At 46.4% G+C, this 24,432-nt stretch overlaps 1 protein-coding gene across 1 annotated transcript in view; it reads right to left on the bottom strand.

Moving 5' to 3' along the window:
• Positions 1-24,432, bottom strand: part of AFF3 (ALF transcription elongation factor 3) — a 1,926,848-nt gene that overhangs the window by 223,986 nt on the left and 1,678,430 nt on the right. Inside the window, exon 11 of the mRNA XM_078658016.1 lies at positions 637-1,662. Coding sequence (XP_078514142.1) covers positions 637-1,662 — 1,026 coding nt within the window. The remainder of the gene's footprint in view (positions 1-636; positions 1,663-24,432) is intronic.

Here is a 24,432-nt window from a genome sequence, read left to right on the forward strand (position 1 = left end):
TTTCGCAAAATTATTTTTCCTGTCAATGTGTAATACCACTTTTTGCAAATGGAAATTTCACATATCAGGCCCTAGACTCGAGAAAAAATCCAAACAGCAAACCCACCTACCAAAATTCAGACAATGCCATACGTCTTCTATATTTTCAAATCTCCGAATAGAATCTGAACCAGCAAGAGACAAAAGCGAAAAACGGGACATAGAAAAGAAAGCGAGAAATAGGAAAACAATGACAGAGGGAGAAAGCAGGAATAAATAAGAACATGGAAAAGTGAGGTAAAGTTTCAGGAAGTGAAGGCTGGGGGAAGAAAGCCCTGAGCATTTCTTACTTTGCTGTGACTCGGATAGAAACATTTATTAAACCTGTACAGCGCACAGAGGTTACTTCGTTCATGGTGAGAAATACACCGCTTTTATTTTTTTAACTATTACATTTCCATTCAATTGCTATGGCCAGTAACTTTGCATTTATAACTGTAACTTTGATTGCTGGAATTCATTCTTTCAGAAACATTTACTTTTCACATAAAGCTACATGCAACACACATATGTTAACGGTTTACACGGAGTATTGTGCAATATTGAAAACTAGGGCATGGGGCAATAACCAATGACCAGTAAATGACAAAAACGTACCTTGCGTTTCCTTTTGATCTTTGGAAAACAATTTTCTGCTGGGAGGTCCGCGCCATTCTTTAGCTGTGGGAGGCCTTCTTCTGTTGGCTTTGCACTCATCTCTAAAGTCTGGTAGGACAAAGGGTAGGGTATTCGAGACAGAAGACTCAAATCAATCTGAACCCACAGTGACCTTATCTCATCAGTGTCCTTTGAAAGAGGTAAGAGCTCATTTCTGCCAAAAGGAACTAGTGTGTAGAAGGGTTCATCCGGATCCTTGGCTGTATCACTTGTAGTCCTGGTGTTGGTTGACCCAACAGCATTGTTACAATTATTAAGTTGGTTAATACTGCTCTTGCTGCATTCTTTCAGTCGCTGGTCAGTGCCAGCGGGAATGGCAGGAGGTTTTGGCAACTGAGAATTCTCTAGTTCAGAGTCGACACCTAGGTCTGACGCTGGTGACAAAGATGAAGATTCTGTTTCAATAAACTCCTTCGATTTCGGAGCTAGTTTGCTTATCCGTCGCGTCCTCCTCTTTTCGCAGGCAACACTGGCAGGCCGCAGTTCTTGCCTGCACAGAGTTCTGTTGCTACAAGTCAGTCTGCTTTTAGACAGCTCGCACAGGGTGTCTGCCAAAATACCTTGGCTCAAGGCCTGGTCCCTGAGGCAAATCCCTTCACCACCAGCCAAGGTCCTCTCTGTCCTTCGAAGTAGCTTTTTACACAAAGTCGCTTTCAAAAGTGAATTTTCATCTACAGCTACAACTGCTGCCACCTGAGGTTTCTGCTTCCCTGTTTTTTTTCCAGGGGTTTTATTAGCAGTCCTTGGTCGCTGCTCCTCTTTGACCGGTATCTGGGCGTCGCTGGGAAGAGAGCAGCAAAGCGATGGGACTTCCTCACAGTCCTGCTTTTTGTTCTTTAGCTGGCTGTAGTACTGCCTGCTCTCCACCCCGTTAATGTCATTTTGATTCAGAACAGAGCTCTTTAGAGGCTTAACTTTGTTTAGCCACTTGTCCAACTGCCACTTGTTTGATGCTGGCTGCTCAGGCTAGAAAACAAAATAGCAAGTTTCAGCATTTGAGATGGATACAATGTACTCGTGTTCTAAATAAGCATACAACAAAAACATATATAAAACAAGCATTTGCAATGCAATAGGTCTCGCATTTACGCAGGGTTAAACTATTGGCATTGTAAATGACAATGCCATTTATTTATATTTTATAAAACAAAAGTAAAAGGCATTGTTATTTGCAATGTCAATAGCTCAAACTCGTGTAAATGCGAGACCTATTGCATTGCAAATGCTTGTTTAACTTCTACAGGTGACTTGTTTACCAATTTAACCACAAATGCTCTGCACCCTAGGAAATTGAAGAGCCTTGTGCAGTAGGTATTCATTGACTTCCAATAAAAGATTCCCCCTCTGCCTTTCCCTTTTACCCTGACAGATCTCTCTGCTTCTTTCTCTTACTCACTGGGAATATGTTATAGCTATAAGTATTTTGTGTTACTGCTCGACAACATATAGTGTTGTTAAATGACTTTCCACACAATATTCAAAATTGAAGCTGAAATAATCTGAAAGTCACAGAAGATGTGATTTCAGCTCACTTGATTTCAAGCCACAGCTTTATGATCAGGCTTCCAAATCTCTGTTAGGGAAATTACAACTTTGGAACACTTTAATAAGAATGCAGGATTATAGCATTGGAAATGATAACTGAGTGCATTGAATAATAATCTTTTGCATTATCAGTAAGGAGGGTGTAAAACAAAAACAAACTCTAGAATTTAGTAACAAACATTAGGCCTTCACGTAGAACAACCTTCTTCAATTTTGCACATTGTTGTGCAGGGAAATGTGTAGTTTACATACAAAGTATACGAAGGAGGCAATTTATTATCGTTGCCTTTAATGCACTGCATCTATGTGTTACTTTGCATAAAACAACACACACTTTGACAAAGCTAGTAGATGGGTACTGGAAAGAATAAATAAACTGCAGGTACGACAGACACACTGAGTCTGGTTCAGGCAGAACATGCAGGATAGTGAGGCATTTGCTACCATCAGAACAATGAAGCTTAGGGCAAATGCCCCATATTTCTGGAATTCAGAAACAACTAAAGAGTTATTTCTGGAAAACTGAGACTATCACGGTTTACCAGGAGTACTCACATGCATATGCACTTATGTATACAGAAATGTAGCAAATGTATTTCTCTGCATGCAGATATATCGTTTATGATATCTTTCCTTTCCTGGAAAAACTCTTTCTTCCTTACTTCTTATGGATATTTTGCGAGTCTTTCCTCCTTTTTTGCCACCCTGAAACCAAATTACTCCTGACTTGCAATGAGTAAATCTTGGTCCATTTGCAGGATTGGAAACTCTGCTTAAAGTGTGTAATTATCCAAAGCATTTGCAATTGTGGTTGTTCATTATGTTTTGGTGATGACCCCCACTGTGAAATGACCTCAACGCCCCATGTACTCACAATTACAATCACTTCGTCTTTTAAGTGCGAGTAACTCCATTTAAAAAGACAAAATGTTACAACTATCGATTGTGTGGCACAGGGAAGGGATATTGCCTTTGTAAATGCTCCTATTTAAGCCACCAAATTACACGTAGGTGTGCAAATAGCTTTGTTAATATGGCTCACAGTTTGAGTACATTTGCTTTCAGCAAACCATCTCACCTCAGCCCCTCCAATCAGAAAGCAGTGATGAGCGGCCAATTACATTGCGACAGAATGAATAACATATCGATTTCCATTGTTCATCGCACGGGCAGACAGGCACCAAGTTTGGCACATTCATATAATTGGTATGTAAAATATAGCAACAGCAAGTACTCCTGTAATTGGATAGCAGTAGGAATAACATTTTTGCGTCGCCACTTATAGAAAGAACTGTCAGAAATACACCACTTACTGGCAGCCAACCGAGATCGTCTCAGGTGAATTCATGTTCTAATTCCCTGGCACCAAATTTAGATTGCACGAAAACGGTGACAAGAGATTGCAACATAAGAACAAGTCAAACCGAAACCTACGAGCTGCCCAGTTTACGCCGAAGAAGCAGTTTTGCCGGCGGGGGCGAAACCAGGAAGTCAGGCATCCTTGCCCATGACATGGGCGGGGCCTGTGACGCGGCCGGAAGAGGCCGGTGATGCTCGTTGTTGCGGGGCTCCCATCATGGAGGGAGACCCCGCGGTAGCGCGAGAAGTGCCCCGCGTGTGGAGATGCGCCGGAAAAGAGCACGGTGAGTGGAGGGGGGGGATCTGTGTGTGCGCGCGTGAGCCCCGTGAGGGGTGGGGGAGGGGGTGCGTGCATGCGTGTGTGTGCCTGCCTGCCTGTGTGTATGCCCGGGGGGAGGGGGGGAGTGTGTGCGCGTGGGAATGTGTGTGCGCATGCGTGACTTTGCCTGTGTGTGATTGCGAGAGCATGTGAATGGCAGGCAGGGGACGTGCAGAGCGCCGTGCGCGCCCTCGAGGGCAAATCGGAGACGGCAGAGGCTCGTGCTTGTACACCGTCTCACATTCCCCCAGACACGCCAGCAAAAGATCTTTCGCAGACAAAAGCATGCTTCGCATGCTTTTTAGGTCTGCTCGACCTAAAGAGGCAAATCAAGGGCCTTCAAATACCAGCCTGGTTTACTTTACTCATGTCAGTGCTAACACACATCTCTTTAATATGTTTTTACGTTAGTGTTCTCACAAGTAAACAAACAGGCATATGGACATGAAGATATTAGAAATGTGGCCTAGTTCGCAACTAAATTAGTAATTTTGGGGCAGATGTATTAAACGATTTTTTTGTCGCAAACGCTGCGATTCGCAAAATAGCAGCGTTTGCGACAAAAAAAATCGGAAAATGCGATGTATTATTGAAATCGCATCGCAAAATTAAGGAATCGCTAAATTTGTGATTTCTTAACTTTGCGTCAGCATTTAAGGAATCGCAAATTGAGATTCCTTAAATGCTATGCATAAAGCACCCAAGTTGAGCGATTCCTAATTAAGAAATCGCAAATTACCACCAACTTGAGGTTGGTGGTAATTTACCCTGATCGGAGGAAGATCCCATAATGTTCTCTGCAAATTATTCTGTTGCTTTATTGGTCTCGTGTGTATAAGCATGTCCTTTAGGTTGCTTATCCGTTTGAAAGCAAACCTAGGTGTTGGTAAGCTTAGTGTCCCTTTATTGAGAATGTTCCAATGTTTACGAATGTTGCTCATCATCCGGTTGGAGTCAGGGGTATATGTGGTTACACACATGATGGTGTTGTCTGGTTCTCTAGTTTTGCTTTCCAGCAGGCTTTCACGGTTGTTATGTTTTGCCAATTTGCGAACAAGAGCAACCACTTGTTTTGGGTTTGATAGTAATGTTCACATCATTTGCCAGGGCCTTGACAGCGGCGGTTTCGCTAGAGGATAAATTGTGATAGGAAGCAGGGGTAGTCATTCTGTTAATTTTTGTGGTCTTTATTGTATATAAATTGTTCTTAAATTCTGTGCAACTTTCTAATGGACTTTTTATATCTTTTATACCCTGTTTTTAATTCCATTTTGTACTGTATGTATGGCAAAACGATACCTTTCTTTTTTATAACATTGATGCCCTTTTAAATTGAGGAACAAATTGTGTACACTTTTATGATATTTGTATCGAATAAAGTCAGATTCAAACATTCTGTTCAGATCTTTCAGTACCTCTTGCTCGAATGTCAACACCTCATTGGGAACCATGCTACTGTTCGTTGTGAATGTAGGTCTGTGCAAACCGGAGTCACCCGTTGGTGGCGGCCGTCGGACATGAAAGAATGCTTGCAGTCGGATTTTGCGGAAAAAACTCTGGACCTCATAAATGTTACAAAATTTGTCCGTTTTTGGTGTGGGAACATAACCCAAACCTTTTTGGAGGACCCTCTCCTCTGTCGGCGAAAGGGCTCTCGGGCGGGGGAGGTTGATAATCAGTCTCTCTTCCCCCTCGTCTGGCTCCTGGTCTCTACTGATCGTGCAGGCTGTTCCTGTCATTGTACTCTTTTTTGCCCTTTTCTGCACCCTCTTCCTCTGCCCCAGCCTCTTTCTAAAAAAGGTGTCTCAGTCCTATGTTGGAAAAAGGGAGGAGGGCCTTGTTGGTACATCGGGTATTGCCAGAACTGGGATCCCTGGTATGGGGGTATGTTGTAAGGATGATACACAGGTGGTTGGTAGGGTCTTACTTTCCTGGTGTTCCAGCTCCCTGTACTGGAGTCACTGTTGGATGACAGTGAACAGGAGAAGCCCACACAACTTAGTGTGGTCTCCAGAGGAAGACAGGCTAAAAGGTTTGGTTGTCTATATATTGGTAGGGGGCTCCAAGAAATCACAGTTTTGGGAAGAATCAATCAGGCTTCTGTGTCAAACTCCAAATAAGACAGCAGATTATGGCATAAAGGGTAAAGCATGAACGGCTTCTACTGGGGTTTTGCATGGAATCCTAATTTTTTTTATTTTTTTATTTTTTTTAGGGCCTCATTAGGATGGCGGACGGACCTGCGTCCGTCCGCCACCCCCGAGGAAGAGGGACCGTCCGCATGGGCAGCGGCGGTCCCTCCATGCAAATTAGGATGTGACCGCAACCCTGGCGGTCACATCCTGGATCTTTAACATTGCGGCGGGTGCTGCTTGAAGCAGCACCCGCCGCAAGGTTAAACAAGCATTTGCAATGCAATAGGTCTCGTATTTATGAGAGTTTGAGCTATTGGCATTGTAAATTACAATGCCTTTTATTTATGTGCTGTTTTTAAAACAGATAAATAAATGGCATTGTTATTTACAATACCAATAGCTTAAACTTCCGCAAATACAAGACCTATTGCATTGCAAATGCGTGCTATAAAAATTTTAAAAAGCTGTTAGGAGAGCGTGTGTTCTGCCTGAAATAGCAGGCATGACAACGCTATTTGAGTAAATAGTGCTCGGAGGCTTTAATTAAAGCCTACCGAGGTTGCAAAATAGGACAAGGCGGTACTAAGGAGGGACTACTAAGCCTTTTGACCAATGAACAGCCACAGTTTACAGTGGACAATGACACAAGCCAATGAAAAATGTGTGCGGAGAGTGGGTGGAGCGTCAAGTCCCTACCTCAATGCAGCATACCTCGCAGAGCAGCGCATGCGCTGCCCGGCTTGACCTAAAAAGGTACATATGGTAACCAACAGATTCATAGATTTGGCCCTTCTGATAACCGGAGGTCCATAGTAATACATTGGAAGACGCACACTCTCGCAAACATGAAACATTGGTGCGCGGCAACCATCAATTTGGGCAGGGCCGAGGCGTCGACTTTGTGGAGTGAGGAAGTGCGAGGATTGAGGTGTACTTCCATTGCGGCACTCTGGGAGGGAGTATTGCATGAACTCTAGTTGCTCAAAGACTCACTAGCGGCCTAGTTGGGAAGCCTCCCGCTACTGATCACTGATACTACTGGTGTCTGGTACGCAAGGTGTCTGGTGTCCTTCAGATAGTGCTCCTGAGACTCTCTGCTCAAGGGGTTAATGATCTGTCTACTTTACTCTCGGAATGTAACTGTGAGTTGTGAGGGGCTCTGGGTCTGCACACTGCCTGCTGCTCCACATAGGGAAAATATTATGGAGGTATGTCTACTGATATTATTATGTGGATAAAGGACCAGCTGGCTGGTGCAGACAACGTATGGAACTCCCTGATGTGATATGATGGTTTTTAATGTCAGTACCAGATAATGTCAAATACATGACTGTACTTCGAACACCCTTATGATGTAACACGTGCATTGTACTGCAAAACTAATGAAGATTAATCAAAAAAAGTCGCAAGTTCAAATGGTGGCGGGCTGACTCAGTCATTCATCCTTCTGAAGTCAGTTAATTGAGCATGACTGAGTTGGGTACCAATAAAGATGTGTTATTTGTCAATAGCACCAAGAGAGCCCCTCAGGGTGTACACTATGCCTGCTATGTTAGGTTGGGTATTAACTGTCCCAAACACCACGGACTTATTAGGCATCAAATATAGTGGCATTACAATCTTCCTCCTCATCCTGACACATGTAACTTTGGGACACCGGAAGTCATCCCTGACTAGGTCTTTGTGTTGCCGCATATGCTCCTGTTTACTAGTTTCCTGCAACAGCTCGCTGCGCCTCGCCCCTGTACATCATAAAACACCATTATCTTTACAGTCATTATCACACGCCAGCTTCATTATAATCAATATCATTTGTATCACCTTATTTTCTCGCTTAGCAATCATTTGGGCATCATTTGCTCGCTTAAGAATCAATACAACAGGCAAAACACAGTCGTCATAGTCAGAAGCGTTCTTCGAATTCATTTCTCTAAGCATTCGTCTAGGAAAGGCGAGCCAAAAATGAAATGCATTGCAATCAGAGCGACTAGTGAACATAAGGGACACATTTTTTTTCCATAACAGGCATTAAAATCCACGCTCTTTAAGGTTGGATGATGACAGCTCTTCCAATGGTGACACGTGGACTCTTCAGCAGCGAGACAAAGGTCCTTCCTTCCCCCTTATTTTCTGGTATTTCTATAGACTTTCTGGTAATTTAAAAAAAACTTTGGAAAATGTGCATTTTCTGCATAAAATTTTTTGCTGCAGGTGTGGACTGTCCGTACTTCCTGTTCTTGCAATGTATTTGTGCCTAAAGGAAGGATCGTGTCTTCAGGAAGCCACTCCCATGGTTCCACCCTGGGCATTCCAATGTTCCTTTTACAGTAATATCCCCAGGACTGGTAACAAGCTCTCTTTTGTAGAAACAAATCAACTGTAGAGTGACTGGGTGGGCACTGGGGTGCCTCCCTACATCATCATCATCAGGATACTAGGTTTCTGGAATTAGGCATTCATTTCATGTGCTGGTGAAGGTGCATTATGGGAATTGTAGTCACCAGTTGCTTCAACTAAACCAATTGGGCTGACTCGCCTAATGAGGATGATTTGAAGAGAATGGGCTGGCCTGGAAACATGGTGCCCTGACATCATGGAGTTAGGGGGGCAACACACCTAAAAAATAAATTCTCGTACCATGGAAATCATGGGAGGGGCACAATGCTCTCCACCCTGCTCGGTAATGGCCAATGTCTGCTGCTCATCGTTGACCTGAGTTTTTTGTGTGTTTTTAGCTTTAGTAATGGAGCCACATTTTCACTTTTAAGTAAACATCTTGAGCGACCCAGATATGATCTTCAGCATGACACGAGGGAAAGGGTTAAAGTTCACCAAATGTGCTGAGGTTCAGAGGAGCAACAAGAAGAGAGAAACCAGAGGGAATAAATACTGAGCAAGGCGTGTTGAGGAGGAAAGAGGAAGTAATATGAATGGAGAGACGGGATTCCAGGGCAAATCCATAATCTCCCGTAAAACAATGCTGCTATTGAAATGGAAACAACACTTCTGTTAGCTGTGACGTGGTTTTGATTGGAGAGAAATATTTGCGTCAGTGTATTTGTATGACGTGGTCAAATCATGCTCTATTTAATTCACTCTGGCCTCACATGCAACATGATTTGATAATCATAATGACAATTCAAGTTCTCTAGACAATTAATCTAGCCTTGACTGATCCCTTTGGAGTAGCCCTTCACGCTAGACACCACCATTGGCTAGAGCGCTTTACCAACAAGGCTGCAATTAAAGTGCAGTGTACTAGCCCGCCTGGCACCTTATCCTTGCCATACCATTACCTTCTATCAATGCCCCATGTCTGATAAATAGGACTGGTATTCATGAAACAGTGCTACCAGCCTATCGCTTTTACAGATTGAAAAAAAATAATTCTCATGAACTCTACAAGTCCGTGGTTTGGTCATATAAAATCATTTTCATTCCCACATTGCTGCAACAAAGCCTTGGGGTCGGTAACTGAGCAACGGTTGGGAACCGCAAATAACCTATAGGAAGGTGTTGCCTCTTTCACGCACCATCGTATTTGCAAATCGTAATGGATCGCAAAAGCCATTTTACAAGTCGGATCCATTTTGAGCATGTTTTTTGCGGCCACAAGTCCTGTGTTTTTGCAAACTGCAGACTTTGCAACTCGAACACACTTTTGTACACAAGGCCCCAGCGTCCTAAACCAGCTACACTCTCCTTTTAAATCAAATTGCCCCTTCCCCACATCTCTCATGTTCTGAACGAATACTGAATCATAATTAGTGGGTTTTTTTAAACTTTAAATGGGTGCATGAACCAAATTTAGTGTTTGAAATACCATAAGGCAGTTACCCTCAACGACACGCCGCTTTGTCTCCACTGTACCTTTTAATGCCATAACACTAAGAAACTCCTTCCGCGATGTGTCCGGAAGTCAGGCAAAGTCGCCTGTGACGGGGGCGGGGCTGCGTCTGCACCGGAAAAGAAGGCAGGCGGAGTGAAAGCGTCTCGGGACGCCAGAAGGAGAGCGGAGTCCCTCTACATTGAACTGGTAAGTTGGAAAGGGTGGGGGGCGGGGGTGGGGGCTCGGTGCACTCGTGTGTGTGTGTATGATGTGTGCGACAGCGTGTGTGTCTGTGTGTGTGTATGTGCATGCGTGTGTGTGGTGTTTTGAGCTTCCTAGGAGACAGCGCCTGGCCGCAGCGCTCGTTCACGTGCGCGTGGCAGTTTGGAATCGCCTCCAAGGCGATGCGCGCGGCCAGGATTGTCTCCTGGGAAGCTCACATGGCAACAATAGGGGCTCGGCGGAGACGCGCTTCGCGCGGCTAGCCGAGACCTAAAAAAGCATGTTTCACATTTACATGCACAAAGCGGCATGCAAATGCAGGGGGATACCATAGGTACCCCCATGTGCACCCCCACCACCCCCCCTTTACCCTGGGGGCCCGCAAGGGCCCCCCAGAAGCAAAGGTCCACATGCTTTTCCACGGCGGAAAAACCGCCGCGGAAAAGCATGTTTACTCATGCTTCCTAATTTGGCTGACGGTGTCTTGCAGACACCGCCACCAAATGGCCCGGCAAAACCCGCGGATCAGCGGCGGACGGACCTGCCGTCCTCCGCTGGTCCCACCACATTCCCACCGCCATCCTAATCTGGCGGTGGGTGTTTGATGTGGCCGCGGCGGTGAATCCGCATCCTCCGGGCCGGCGGTGGCTTCCGCCGGCCCGGTGGATGCGGATTCCCCGCCATCCTAATGAGGCCCTTAATGTGGAAATGTCACAGCACTGTTACATCAGAATAAAGTCTTTATTGAAGTGTCAAATATAAAGGAATTTTGTACACTAAGAAGTGTTCTCATTCTGGCAATAGTAACTTTGTGACAATAGTGTCCTTCCAGGACCCACATAATTTGTAGTACAGGTGCCAAATAGAGGCCAGGTACCTGTTATAGATCAAACCAATTTTCATCTCTATGTATGGTGGATATGGCCCATGGGTGACAGGCAGAATGAGGAACATCTCCTGTGGCAGGTTGCAATTATTTGCAGGCATCGTGTGCTTTCTCTGTAGTCAAGTGCTATTATATACAAAATGTAGAGGTTAGGCAAAATGCATGTGGGACAATTATGGTTGATAACTATGCTAAAAACTTAAAGTGGGGAGCCGGGGAGAGGACAGACTATGTGAGACAGTTTTAGAAAAGGTCTACAGGATTCCATGTGGCCTTTCCCTGCATGTGACACTTATATTATGCCACCAAGTGTTTCTTTGTGCACCACTGGATCACCTCACCCCAAACATTGCATTAGTTGCCTTCATCCTGAAAAAGTGTTTTTCCCAATACCATTTTGATTCTGCTTAGAAGGAAATAACAAATCGAAGCTGGTTGTTATCAGTTAAGAACTCTTCTAAAGTAGACAAGGTCTACAAAAGCCATCTTGGTCCACTTCCCAGCTTTAATAAAGAATATGGGTGCAAAACACCAGCAGAAATGAGTTCCACTGTTTGTTGATGGAAAGATAGAATATTAATAAACTATTTATTCATAAATCCAAACAGGATGAGTGGTGCCAACTTTCTAGATAGTATGCAAAATTTAGGAAATCTCTGCTTCGGGAATCCTTTAAAAACTTATATTGTATTCACACCTTTCTTTTCCCAATGGCATGAGCCTCATCTCTCCACTCTGAAGAGGTTGAGCTGATATATAGCATCCATTAAATACAGGACTGTGTAACACAGCATAATGCCCAAGTACACTCAGTGCCTGGAAAGTATGAAAATAAATGTTTAATTTCATACCTACAACTAAATAGCCATAAAAAAATATTAACTGCGCAAGTGTATCCGTCAATTAGTAAATCTAGGAGAAAAAAATATCTTACAATGCATTTAGCACTTTGAAACTTGGACGGAATTGTAAGATGCCACTGTTCCCTTTAAAGTAATGACTGTAAAAACCTAGGCAAATGCGAACAGAGGTAGTCCTGTAATTGGGTTGGAATGCAATGAGTACATCTTGTGGACCATCCTACATGGCTTTTGCAGACTTTAATCATGAAAAATTCCCTCATAAATAACATAAATTGGTATTTATAAATTTTCCAAAATAGAGTTCACTTGGGTAACCATGGACATCAACATTAATATTTATCTATCTTATGCCTGTACCAAATGTTACATGAACTTACTTCACACTGACAATCTTGGAAATCGGATCTCTCCTATGGGGGAACATCGTTTACAATGCGGTGAAAACACCGCGTTGCCTTTACAACGATGACATTACAACGCAAGTCGTTACTACGACTTGCGCTGGATGGCGCTGTTGTATAAGGAATATTGCAATTTTATATTCCAACACCTTCCCTACTGTTACGGGGACTGGTGTTGGAATATAAAATGATAATATTCCACAATCCACGCCCTACAACGCAAGTCGTTGTAACGACTTGCGTTTGTAATGGCAGCGTTGTCATGTACCGCGATTTAAAAGATTGCGTTGTACTGACATACATCCCTCCTATGGTATTTCTGCAAAGACCACGTATATCCGATTTTCCTTCACACCCTTCCATTACTCTGTTCTGTCACTAGGTGATGTTTCACTTTTTTTTTAAAAATGCTGCTCCAGGCTGCTCTGCCTAGAGCCTCCATTTCTTTCCTCAAGGCTCTACTTCATTTTTCTCTCTCTCCCTCACTCCCCCGTCCTCCTGTCTTGCTCGTTTTTTAGGGCTCCCCCCTCCCAATGTAGTGTGCAGCACTGCTCGCGCAGGCAAGCTCTTTGTCTGGGGTTTGAAAACGGACCATGGAATCGCACACGCTCGTGCGTGTGCTTTTCCTTTTGGGTTCCGCTATGGGGCTTTGCGTGCGTGTTTTTTTAAAACAGAGCACGCAATAGGCCAAAGGCGGGCCCATTGCCTATTGGTGTCTGTTACGCGCACCAAAGCCCATATGTCTTCAATTATCGTGCCCAGACACGGGCGCAATAATTGAAGACATGTGGTTCGCAGTGGCACGCGCGCGTGAGCACCACTCATGGCCGTGTTTTTTTTTCTTCAGCGCCGCTTGTTTTTCTTTTCACCAGTTCTACGGTCACTTCTCCTTTGCAGTGAGTGCACCGTTTGATCTTGTTTAACTAAAGAAGGCAGAGGGCGCGAGGCAGGCGGACCTGGCCAGTGACACCGAGATTTGCTTTGTAGATATATGGTCACTTCAGTCAGTCGTCACTCTGGAAGTTCACCCTGTGATCTTAACAACCCTTCAATAGAGGCTCTAGCGCACATCAACCGCACTTTCACACCGTTAACACAGGATATAAATACATAGAATTAACTGAAAAGGAGCTCATTTACAAGGTGGAAAATGCAGTGTTCAGTGCCCTAGGGTTCTCTTTAGTAGACAATCACCTTCTTTGTCGTGGTCAGACTTATTTTGGGGGTTTCCAGAGTTCAGATTCTTTTAGCATGATTTTCCGATCTGCCCTTCGTGAAGGGCTGGTAACAGGATCTGCACACGGTGCCCTCTGCACTCACAGCGCTCCCCGGGGGTGCTCTGGAAACTCTGCCCTCCGCCCTCACAGCGCGCCCCGGGGGTGCTCTGCCAACTCTGGCCTTACACCAGCCACTGGGGGACCTCTGCCATCCGACCCCTCCCCTCACAGCGCCCCTCATAGGATCTCTACCCTCTGTCACCCCCACACACATAGCAGCCACGAGAGGAGCACTACAGACTTTGTCTCCCCTCCACATCAGCCACCGGGGGAGCTCTGCCCTCCCCTCAGAGCACCTCCTATTCGAGCTCTACAGACTCTGCCCCCCCCCCCCACCTTCCCTGCAGCCAGCAGAGGGGCGCCGCCGGGTGACAGAGCTCGTCCTCCATCCCCCGGTGAGGACCCACGGGGGGAGCAGCGACTCATCAGCTCCAGACACTCAGAGGCTGAGCACAGGCTGCAGGATAGAGAACTACAGGCAAGTGGTGCAGCTCGGAGGTTTTGGGCACCTGCTGCAGGGGCGGTGCGGAGCTGGAGATACCTGCTGCAACAGGAGAGGGGCTGGGCAGAACTACAGGCCCCTGCTGCAACATAGCCCCCCGTTTGGGGAAATATAAATTCCTTAGTCAGCCATGACGGTCAAAGCCACCACACATTATTTCCTGCTGAACAAGTGACGCACATCGGGGAGATGAAAGCCCTCGCTGACCATGCAGATGGAACATGAATCCTTCTGATTACACAGATGTTACGAGGACAATCATTTGGACAGCTGTGGCACCCCCACAAACTCCGTTAAAGTCTTGACCTTGACAAGCAAACAGATATGACATGAAAAGAAAGCATTCACTGACACGCCGGCCTTTGTTTTGAACAGTCATGGCGATGTAAAGACATTTGTAAATTCTGCTTGCTGAAGAATGTTTCGAAAAATTTAAAGAATGCTATACTAAAGAACCCTAACTAAAAAACACAACTATTAATGAAAATGTGTTCTACTTTCTCCTCTGTGTTTCTTGAAGGAAAAGCTAGTCTACTTTAGGATTTGCAATGCAATAGGTCTCGTTTAAAAATGTACACGTTTGACAAATGTATTTATACTTGTTGATTAAGGGACTGTATTTATATATTAGAGTACTACAGATCCGTTACAAGTATTTAAAATCATGGCATACAGTGCCTGTATCTTTAGCTGCCACTTTAACGGATTTTAAAACGTAGTTGGATTTTAAGTGAGCTTTTGATTTTTAAATGTTTGTATTTGTTTCATGAGGCATGAACAAATTTTGAAAATCTTTATACTGCACGCTGTGTACTTGTTTAAAAAAGTTAGAGCTGTTGGCATTGTAAATGACAACGCCCTTTATTTATCTGCTTTTTAAAAAACATAAATAAAAAGGCATTGTCATTTACAATGCTAACAGCTCAAACTCTCATAAAGGCAAGCCCTATTGCATTGCAAATGCTTGTTTCTTTTTCTTTGGGATGTGCATTCTCACACACACTCCCTCGTCATGTTTTTTAAAGACTACATCAACTCTAAAATCACTTTTAGCCTAAACAAATCTGCACACAAATTCGGTTCCTATTTTTAGGAATTTTAGGAAGATTTTCCAATATTCTGAAATTAAAACTGTCTTCTCTTACTAGATTTAATATGAGATCCGCAACTATTTTTTCCAAAATGTTGATAATCTAAGTACATTAATATCAATCATTTGCTGAATGTTCTTTTTTTTCTACCTTTCAACTAAATGAATTCCTTCGAATTCGTTTTAACTCTGAATGAGTTCTTAATTATTTGACTTTAACATACTACAATGACTTAAAATCTGTGGGGCATATTATCAAGACAGGCGATAAAATTATCGCAGCTTTAGCGGCAGAAAATTGCCGCTAAAAAGGTGATAATGGGCTTGATAATATGCTCTTTGGAATTCCAATTGAAGTCCATGTTAGATGTCCTTCACATTTAACATGGGCTTCAATTGGAATTCCATAGAGCATATTATCAAGCACATTATCGCCGATTTAGCTGCAGTTCTCTGCCGCTAAAGCGGCGATAATTTTTTTCGCCTGTCTTGATAATATGCCCCTGTGAGTATAAAAGTCAGGGTACGAAGCAAAATCGTGGGCCAGTGGGCCATCCACTAGGGTGCTGAGGCAACTAAAACTGAGTAAGTTGGGAGAGAGTTAGTTAGCTATATCCAGCAGAATGGGCTTCTGTATGGATGAGGAGGTTCTTTTTCAAAATTAATTGTTACTTCTCTGATGAGTGACAGAAAGAGATAAAACGTTTTAAAATTTCTGTGTGCATGTGATTAGCCCCAGACGAATATAAGCAGCCAGCACCCGCATGTTTCCTTCTTTCCTAAATTGACATGATTAACCTAAATCTTGCAGATGTTACCCAACCCTATGAATAGTTGTGAGTCCCCCTGAAAAATCTGTATTTGTAAACCATTTTTAAGCCTGAGGGGGGGATAAACTGTCATGGGGCAGTGTATCCACTCATGCCAACCTTTCCCTTATCTATGTCAGCCCCAATAACCACGCCACCTCCCAGCTGCCTCTCCATACTCATAACATGATAGCAGGACTATCTTTAGTCCAACAGAAGATAATCCTTCCAACAGGTCCACAGTTAAATAGATGTAAGATAAAATATCTTAGGTAAAGCAAAATATAATCATTCGAGTATTTCTATCGTGCCAGGAAAATCATAGAATCATTATACTTTTCATTTTAAAAAAAGAGTCCTCCTGATCGAACACCTACAATATGGATGTTCCGGTGAGAGAGGGTGGTTGGATAAAAGTAGGAGCGGTGAGCAATAGGAGGGGAGACAAGGATTAACCCGGTGAAGGCATATCCCCCCTAAATAGAACTAAAAAAAGTCTCACACTGTTCTGTGGGGGTTAGACTCCTCCACTGGGCATTAACAACACGGCATCTGTAAGAATACATTGGGAAAACCAATAAGTATAGGTTTAAAGTGACAATGCATGCACACACAGGCATCCAGAAGTGATGTTTCCACCTAACTTCGCATACACGCCAGACTTACTGGCTTTGCCATTGCTTGCTAGGGGTAGTGGTGGTGGTGGAAGCAGTGATAGGGATGTGATTTAATGATATTGGTGGTGTTATATGTGTTGGTGGCTGTGGTAGTATTGAGGATACGGGTGGTGGTGTGGTATTAGTCTTGTTCGGGGAAAGTAGGTGGTACTGGTGATAATGATGATGGAGTGGTGGTGGTATCAGTGGTGGTGGTAGCAGGAGTGACATTGGTGGTGGTATTAGTGGTGGTATTGATGGTGGTGATGATGGTACAGCACTGGGGATGGTGTGGTATTGGTTTTTGTGGTTCTGTGGTTTTGGCATTTGTATGGTGCTGGGAGTTCTGATCAAATGACCACATATTAACATGTGCATATCTTGTATACATACATCCGAACTTCTTTTTGTTTACAATAATGGGACTGACTGACCTCAAGATATTCCTCTGATGTGATATACAATAAGCAAATAGGAGGTATTTTTAGGGTCAGACTCTCATTCGAGCAGCAAGAAAACTAAGTATGATTTATATATACAATGAATTAATGAGATAAAGAATTGCAAGTGACAAAAAGTGTGATGGTTAAATGATCTTATTAGATGTCAACTTGTCCCTTTTGCATTGCAACGCAAGTACTCCACATGGAATGATACATCAGAAAGCAAACAGCACGACAGTGAGAGACAAAGATTTATTTGGGTTAAAGTAAAATGTGATTGACAGTGCCTCAACAAAATGGCTGAAAGAGGTTGATCCAAATAAGCCAGTGGTTGAAGTGGATGACCCATGACCAAGGACATCTGTATTTATGTACCCTATTCCTTGTCTAATTCCTACTTTTGGAAAACAACTTTCATCTGAGTTTTCAGCTGCATACGTCAGTTGAAAATTCTGGGTGAAAGTAAATATTCCATAATTCTGATGGGGCTGGTAACTGCTTCTATTTGTCCCATAGGAATACGTACCCAACTGCAATTATGGCCTAGATGTTTTTCATTTTATTATCTTTCTTTTTATTTTTATTACAACTCACTAATGTTAATTCTATAAATAGTTAAAAAATGTCCAGTCTCATCTTGCAGGATTACTCCGTTCCATTGATCGATCGTGGTAGTACTAAAGCCTTAATCTATCCTTCCTGAAACAACTTCTTCAATCGCAAACCTCTACTTCCTTTCACTAATGATCTCTAGTGACCAAACGACCTATAACCACTTTTAATTCCTCTTTCTAAGCCTGTGCAGTGTCATAGCTAATATGTTTTAATTTATTTGCCTCCATTATACAAACTGAATAGTGTCTAATTAACTCGGAGCCTAAAAGGTAGGTGTGGTGATAGAGGTTTAGCACATGTGCTTTGGAAGTGCCTACATTTTTGTTGACTGACAAGGATTAAGAACAACCTTACACCAAGGATGTCAACTCTCAAAAATATGAGGGACTCAACATTTTAAACTGAGCAAAATGATATAGTACATCGAGTTTTAATGTCAGACAAAACACAACTGATGCAGCACTAAAGCCTCCTACAACACACCAGCCACTGGCTAATTTGCACAAATGTACATGACAAAAAGTTACATAACCAAAGTACAAATGTTAGTATGATTACTGTGAAGAAATGGAACTTGACTGTAGATTTCTTAATGGTAACACCAGTATGAGAATAGTGAGTGAGTCTTCTGTCTGTCAATATGAAGTGAATGAAAGAGAATTTAGTGGAGTTGAATGGATATTCATAGAACATAGGCAGTCATTTAGACACTCGGGAGCGACCCACTGGCCCACGAGGTCAGCGGAGGACATGGCTGTTGTGTTCATGGTTATTATACGCTCATGACGCTCCCAGCGTCCAACGTTAGGTCATGTGACTTTCTATAATAAACAGGAGCACGCACGCACGCACGCACGTTCAGTTGGGTGCGGAGCGGAGAGCCAGCAACAGTTCACTCAGTGTCCGCCTCTGTTATTTCTAGGCCACGTGTCAGGCCTGTAATTGCCCTAGAGGCCCCCTGAGTGTAGGGTCCACAGCTACAGTCCCAGGGTCTCCCGATCTGCCCCCACGACACAACAATTGGCGACGAAGGTGGTTGATCGAGCCTTCGCCACGTGTAGGTGGGGCCCGCCTTCCTGTGCGGCGGCCGCGAGTGTGCATCCCTGCTCGCGGTGCTCATGTCACACGACCACCTACACGCTGTGCGTGCACTGGGACACGGAGCAGTGCCATTCGGGCGTGCAGGTGAGCCGCCTTCCGGCCCCTCTCTCCGGCCCGCTGGGCCCCCGGTCCATCTCGGATCTCTGCGAGGTGTGCCCCTGCTGGTTCCACGGCCGGCAGGGTTCTGGTCGGGCTGCGATATCCCTGAATCAGCGCCGCACGCGGCCTCGTGGCCGGTGCGTGAAGCGCGCTCTCCTCGGACACGGACGGCGCTCTCCCATTGAGCCGCGCCCGGTCTTCTCCCACGCAACACGCGGACGCGGCGGAGAGTACTATCACTCCCCGGTCCCATTATGGCTACCATTCCGCCTATCGAACCATTTGTGGTGGAGGGATCGCCGTCATCGTTGGCCCCTAAGTGGAAGGAATGGGTAGATAGACTATTGGTATTCTTCGAAGCCACGAAAGTCCACAAGGAGCAGAAGCGGGCCATGGTACTTCACTTAGGTGGCAAGGACGTGCATTCCATTGCCAGGACACTAGTAGAGGCCACCCCCAAAACTCACCACACCCTCATCAATGCTCTGAACGCTCATTTTGAACCCATGGCCAATCAGGACTACGAAAGATTTGTCTTCAGGCAAGCGCGGCAATTGCCCGAGGAGTCGCTAGACACATATCACACCAGGCTCAAGAGACTGGCGCTGTCCTGTGGGTTCGCGGACACCACGGAGGAAATACGTGGTCAAATTATTCAAGGGTGTGCATCGGCCAAGTTGAGAGAAAGGATTCTGGAAGAGTCAGGCAAGCCGCTCGCTGATATCCTGACCCTTGGTCGCACCAAGGAACTGTCCAAGGCGCGAGCTGCCCACAAGGAAGCAGCCCTACAGGCACCGGTCAAAGCTGAGCCGGTCAACAAGTTACAAGTGCAATCACAGTCCAAGTGGACCAAGAAACCTGCGAGAGCACAGGCAGGTACGTCTGGTTTCCCGTGTGGATACTGTGGAGGCCCAAATCATCCGGCGCCGGGATGTCCGGCGCGAGGGAAGCGTTGCTCAGGATGTGGCAAGTTTAATCACTTTGAAAAAGTGTGCCGCTCGAAGAAGTTTCGCAAGCCCAGACAAGCAGTGAACGCAACACAGGAAGGTGATCGGAGTCAAAGTGACATGGACGACGATGAGGAAGAAGAAAGGACAGTACACAAGGTTCACATGATAGGTACAGCGGCACGTCGGACCAGGACACTCCCACAATGCTCACTACGAGTGGCGGAACAAGACATGATGGCTGTGGTGGACACAGGGGCCACCATCAATCTCATGAGTGTCGATTTGTACAGAACAATGAGTCAGCCCCCACAGCTGAACCCCTCACCCATTAGGGTTTTCGCGTATGGCCAGGAAACGCCCCTCAGGATCAGGGGGAAGTTTCGGACGTCCATCACACATGGGGACAGAACCATCAGAGCCAATGTATTCGTCTCGGAAGATGGGCAAGGCATGCTGCTGGGATGCAGGGCGGCCGAAGACTTAGGCGTTGTTACCTTTGCATTTGGGGTCCATGAAGAGTCGGTGCAGCAACTCATAATGGACTTCTCTGACATCTTCCAAGGCATAGGACGGTTCACAGGTCGTGAGGTACACCTCCACGTGGATCCGACAGTGCAACCAGTCGCATTGCGCCACTGTCGCATAGCATTCCATCTCAGGCCTTTGGTGGAAGAGGAGCTTAGAAACCTGGAAGCAGCAGGCATCATTGAGAAATTAACTGGCCCCACCCCCTGGGTATTGCCCATCGTGGTCACAAGGAAGCCGTAACAACCAGGAGCTGTTCGGATCTGTGTGGACATGCGCCTTCCGAACCTTGCCATCAAACGGGAGCACCACATCACGCCCACAATCGATGATCTTATTGGGGAAATGGCCGGAGCCTGTTGGTTCTCAAAACTGGACCTTCGGTCGGGGTACCATCAACTAGTGTTGGATCAAGAATCGAGGAATATTACAACCTTCTCCACGCACGTCGGCCGCAGAAGATACACCAGACTCAGTTTTGGAATATCCAGTGCAGCGGAAGTGTTCCAAAATGTAATCCAGGAACTGATTGCAAATATACCTGGGGTAATCAATGTAAGTGATGATATCATGGTACATGCAAGAACCATTGGAGAGCACCACCAACGACTGGCACAAGTATTCCGGAGGCTAAGAGAGGCTGGACTAAACCTACATCGGGAAAAGTGTGAGTTCCTAAAGCGGAAAATAGGATTCTTTGGGTACACCTTTTCTGCAGATGGAGTTCAACCTGACCCGGAAAAAGTCAAAGATGTGCAGGATGCTCAGCCACCCACTACCGTCACTGAAGTTCGCAGTTTCCTAGGGATGGTCAACTACTGCGGACGGTTCATTAGGGATTTGGCCAACCTGACAATGCCCCTGAGAGAACTCACGAAGGACTCTACTCCCTGGACATGGGGGCCAGAGCAAGAAAAGGCATTTGAGAGCATCAAGGCAGCCCTATCGGACGACACCACTTTAGCTTTCTTTGACCCTCGAAATCTTACTCTGGTGGCCGTAGATGCCGGCCCTGCAGGTTTGGGCGCGGTACTAATGCAGAAACAGAGGGATGAGTTGGACTGGATGCCGGTAGCATATGCAAGTCGCTCACGCACGGACACTGAACAACGATATTCCCAAATTGAAAAGGAAGCCATAGCCATACACTGGGGCTGCAAACACTTTCATCTGTACCTGTATGGAAAGCCGTTCACTGTCATCACAGATCACAAGCCACTGGTGGCCTTGTTTGCGGGGACCTCGACGAAACCACCACCCCGCATAGAAAAGTGGATGCTACAATTACAAGAGTATAACTGTACCATTGAGTATCAACCAGGAGCCAAGAATCCGGCGGATTATCTGTCACGACATCCCCGGCCTGCAACGCCGGAAGAAATGGAGGAGGCAGAAGAAACCGAGGCCTACGTCAAATGCATCATGGAAAGATCGTGTCCACGCTCCATCTCTGTAAGCGAAGTGGCAGAGGCTACTACCCAGGACGCCTGCCTCCAGAGGGCCAGGGAAGCAATCCAAAAGCGCAACTGGCACCGGGCCAAGGAGAGTTGGAAGACACTCACCCCAGAGGCTCAACGAACAATGGAAAGCTTGTATAATGTGAAAGATGATCTCAATGAAGACACTACGGGTTGCCTACTGAGGGGACATCGGCTGGTAATACCCTCGGCCCTGACGGAACAGGTGGTTCAGTTGGCTCATGTTGGTCACCAAGGAATAGTCAAGACTAAGGCACGTTTGAGAGCAAAGGTATGGTTCCCTCTCATGGACGAATTAGTGGAGAAAATGGTCAAGTCATGCACGGCCTGCCAGGTCACGGGAGATATTCCGAAGGAGGCACCAATCATAGTAGAGCCTCGTCCGCAGAAACCATGGGAGCAGGTCAGTATACTTTGGCAGTCTCCCAGATGGACGACACACCATGGTGGTAATTGATGATCATTCAAAGTATCCGGAGGTTGAAATAATACATAGCACCAGTGCTGCCGAAGTGATCCCCAAATTAGAAAAGATAATAGCAGCTCAAGGAGTAATGAGAGAACTACGTACTGACAATGGACCACCGTTCCAAGGACAAGAACTAGCCACCTATCTGAGCTCACTGGGAATAAGGCATCGCCGGATAACTCCTCGCTGGCCGCAGGCAAATGGGGAAGCGGAACGATTCATGAGAACTCTAAACAAAGTAATAAGAATAGCACATGACAAAGGACAATCAGTGGAAATGGCTATATTCACGTTCCTTCGAAGCTACCGCCAGACACCTCACACCACCACGGGGGTGGCTCCGGTTCACAGTCTCATGGGACGAGTAACAATGGACTCCATACCCCATCACCCCAGGTGGGTGCCGAAGACGATGGATGAAAACAAAATTGCGAACGGCAGGCGCCAAGCATATGCCCAAGTCAGCCAAAGACGAAGAGCCACGGAAGTGAAATTCCACAGAAATGATGTGGTGTTATTGAAAAACAGAGTGACCAGTGGCAAGTTCCGATTAACTTACGAACGAGGTCCCTGGAGGGTGATCAGTGGGACACCCCCGCGCCGCACGGCCACCAGCTGCTGCGTGTGCCCCTTGCCTGCCCTCTGCCTCGCTGCTGCCTCGTTTGCCGGTTGCCGGCTGCCTCCGCTGCAGAGATTGTTTTTGCCTTGTTTTGTCGATAATTTGTGCCTGTTTTGTTTAATTTCATTTTTTCCCTTGTTTTGTCAATACTTTGTGCCTGTCGTGGTCAATTTCTTTTTGCCCGTGTTTTGGTTTTCCTTCCTTGTTGTCCACCTACCTCGCCGCCCTCCGCCCTCCCTTCCCGCCACCGCCGCTTTTCCCCGCCCCTTTTTCTATTCTGTACCCTCCCCGCTCCCGCCTCCCAGCTGCTCCGCCCACCCGCGCACTTGGCCTTAAATGGCGACCGTGCGACGCAGGTGAGTGTGACCCACTTGTGGGACACCCCCGCGCCGCACGGCCACCAGCTGCTGCGTGTGCCCCTTGCCTGCCCTCTGCCTCGCTGCTGCCTCGTTTGCCGGTTGCCGGCTGCCTCCGCTGCAGAGATTGTTTTTGCCTTGTTTTGTCGATAATTTGTGCCTGTTTTGTTTAATTTCATTTTTTCCCTTGTTTTGTCAATACTTTGTGCCTGTCGTGGTCAATTTCTTTTTGCCCGTGTTTTGGTTTTCCTTCCTTGTTGTCCGCCTACCTCGCCGCCCTCCGCCCTCCCTTCCCGCCACCGCCGCTTTTCCCCGCCCCTTTTTCTATTCTGTACCCTCCCCGCTCCCGCCTCCCAGCTGCTCTGCCCACCCGCGCACTTCGCCTTAAATGGCGACCGTGCGAACGCGCAGCGGCCACGCGCAGCGGGCGCGCCGATTGTGCGCCGAAGGCGCGCCAAAGGTAAGCCCGTCTGCGCCCGTCCGCGACCGGATCGCGACCAGCGCCAGGACCCCTGGCCCACGTAGACCCCGACCGACCCGCCTGGCGTACTCCGCCGCCACCCTCACCGCTCTCAACACCGGCCGACTCCCAGAATGCCATCAAGCCACTCCACGACGTACCCACGGACCTTTCAGCTGCCACGCCTGCAAGTTCACCTGCATCCGGACCAGCCTCGCACCAGCACCCGCCAAGTCGAACACCAGCAGCACCCACCTCAAGTGCATCCTGCTCAACACCCGCTCCGTCCACAGACACGCCATCGAACTCTGGAACCTCCTAGACGCCACAGCCCCGGACGTTGCCTTCCTCACGGAGACCTGGATGAACGCCTCTTCAGCGCCCGACATCGCCATCGCTATCCCAGAGGGCTACAAGATCGTCCGGAGGGACCGAAACGCCAACCAGATGGGAGGAGGCATCGCCATCGTCCACAGGAGCACCATCCGTCTCACGACCAGCACCGACAACACCCTGACCAGCGCCGAACACCTGCATTTCCAGATCCACACCAACCCGAACACCACCCTCAGAGGCACCCTGATCTACCGACCCCCTGGACCACGCACGCAATTCAGCGAGGACATCGCCGACTTCGTCAGCCCGCATGCCCTCCCCTCCGCTGACTACATCCTCCTGGGAGACCTCAACTTCCATCTGGAGAACAACAGCGACCGCAACACCAGCAC

Source organism: Lissotriton helveticus, chromosome 8 (assembly GCF_964261635.1).
Source record: "Lissotriton helveticus chromosome 8, aLisHel1.1, whole genome shotgun sequence".
Classification (NCBI taxonomy): domain Eukaryota; kingdom Metazoa; phylum Chordata; class Amphibia; order Caudata; family Salamandridae; genus Lissotriton; species Lissotriton helveticus.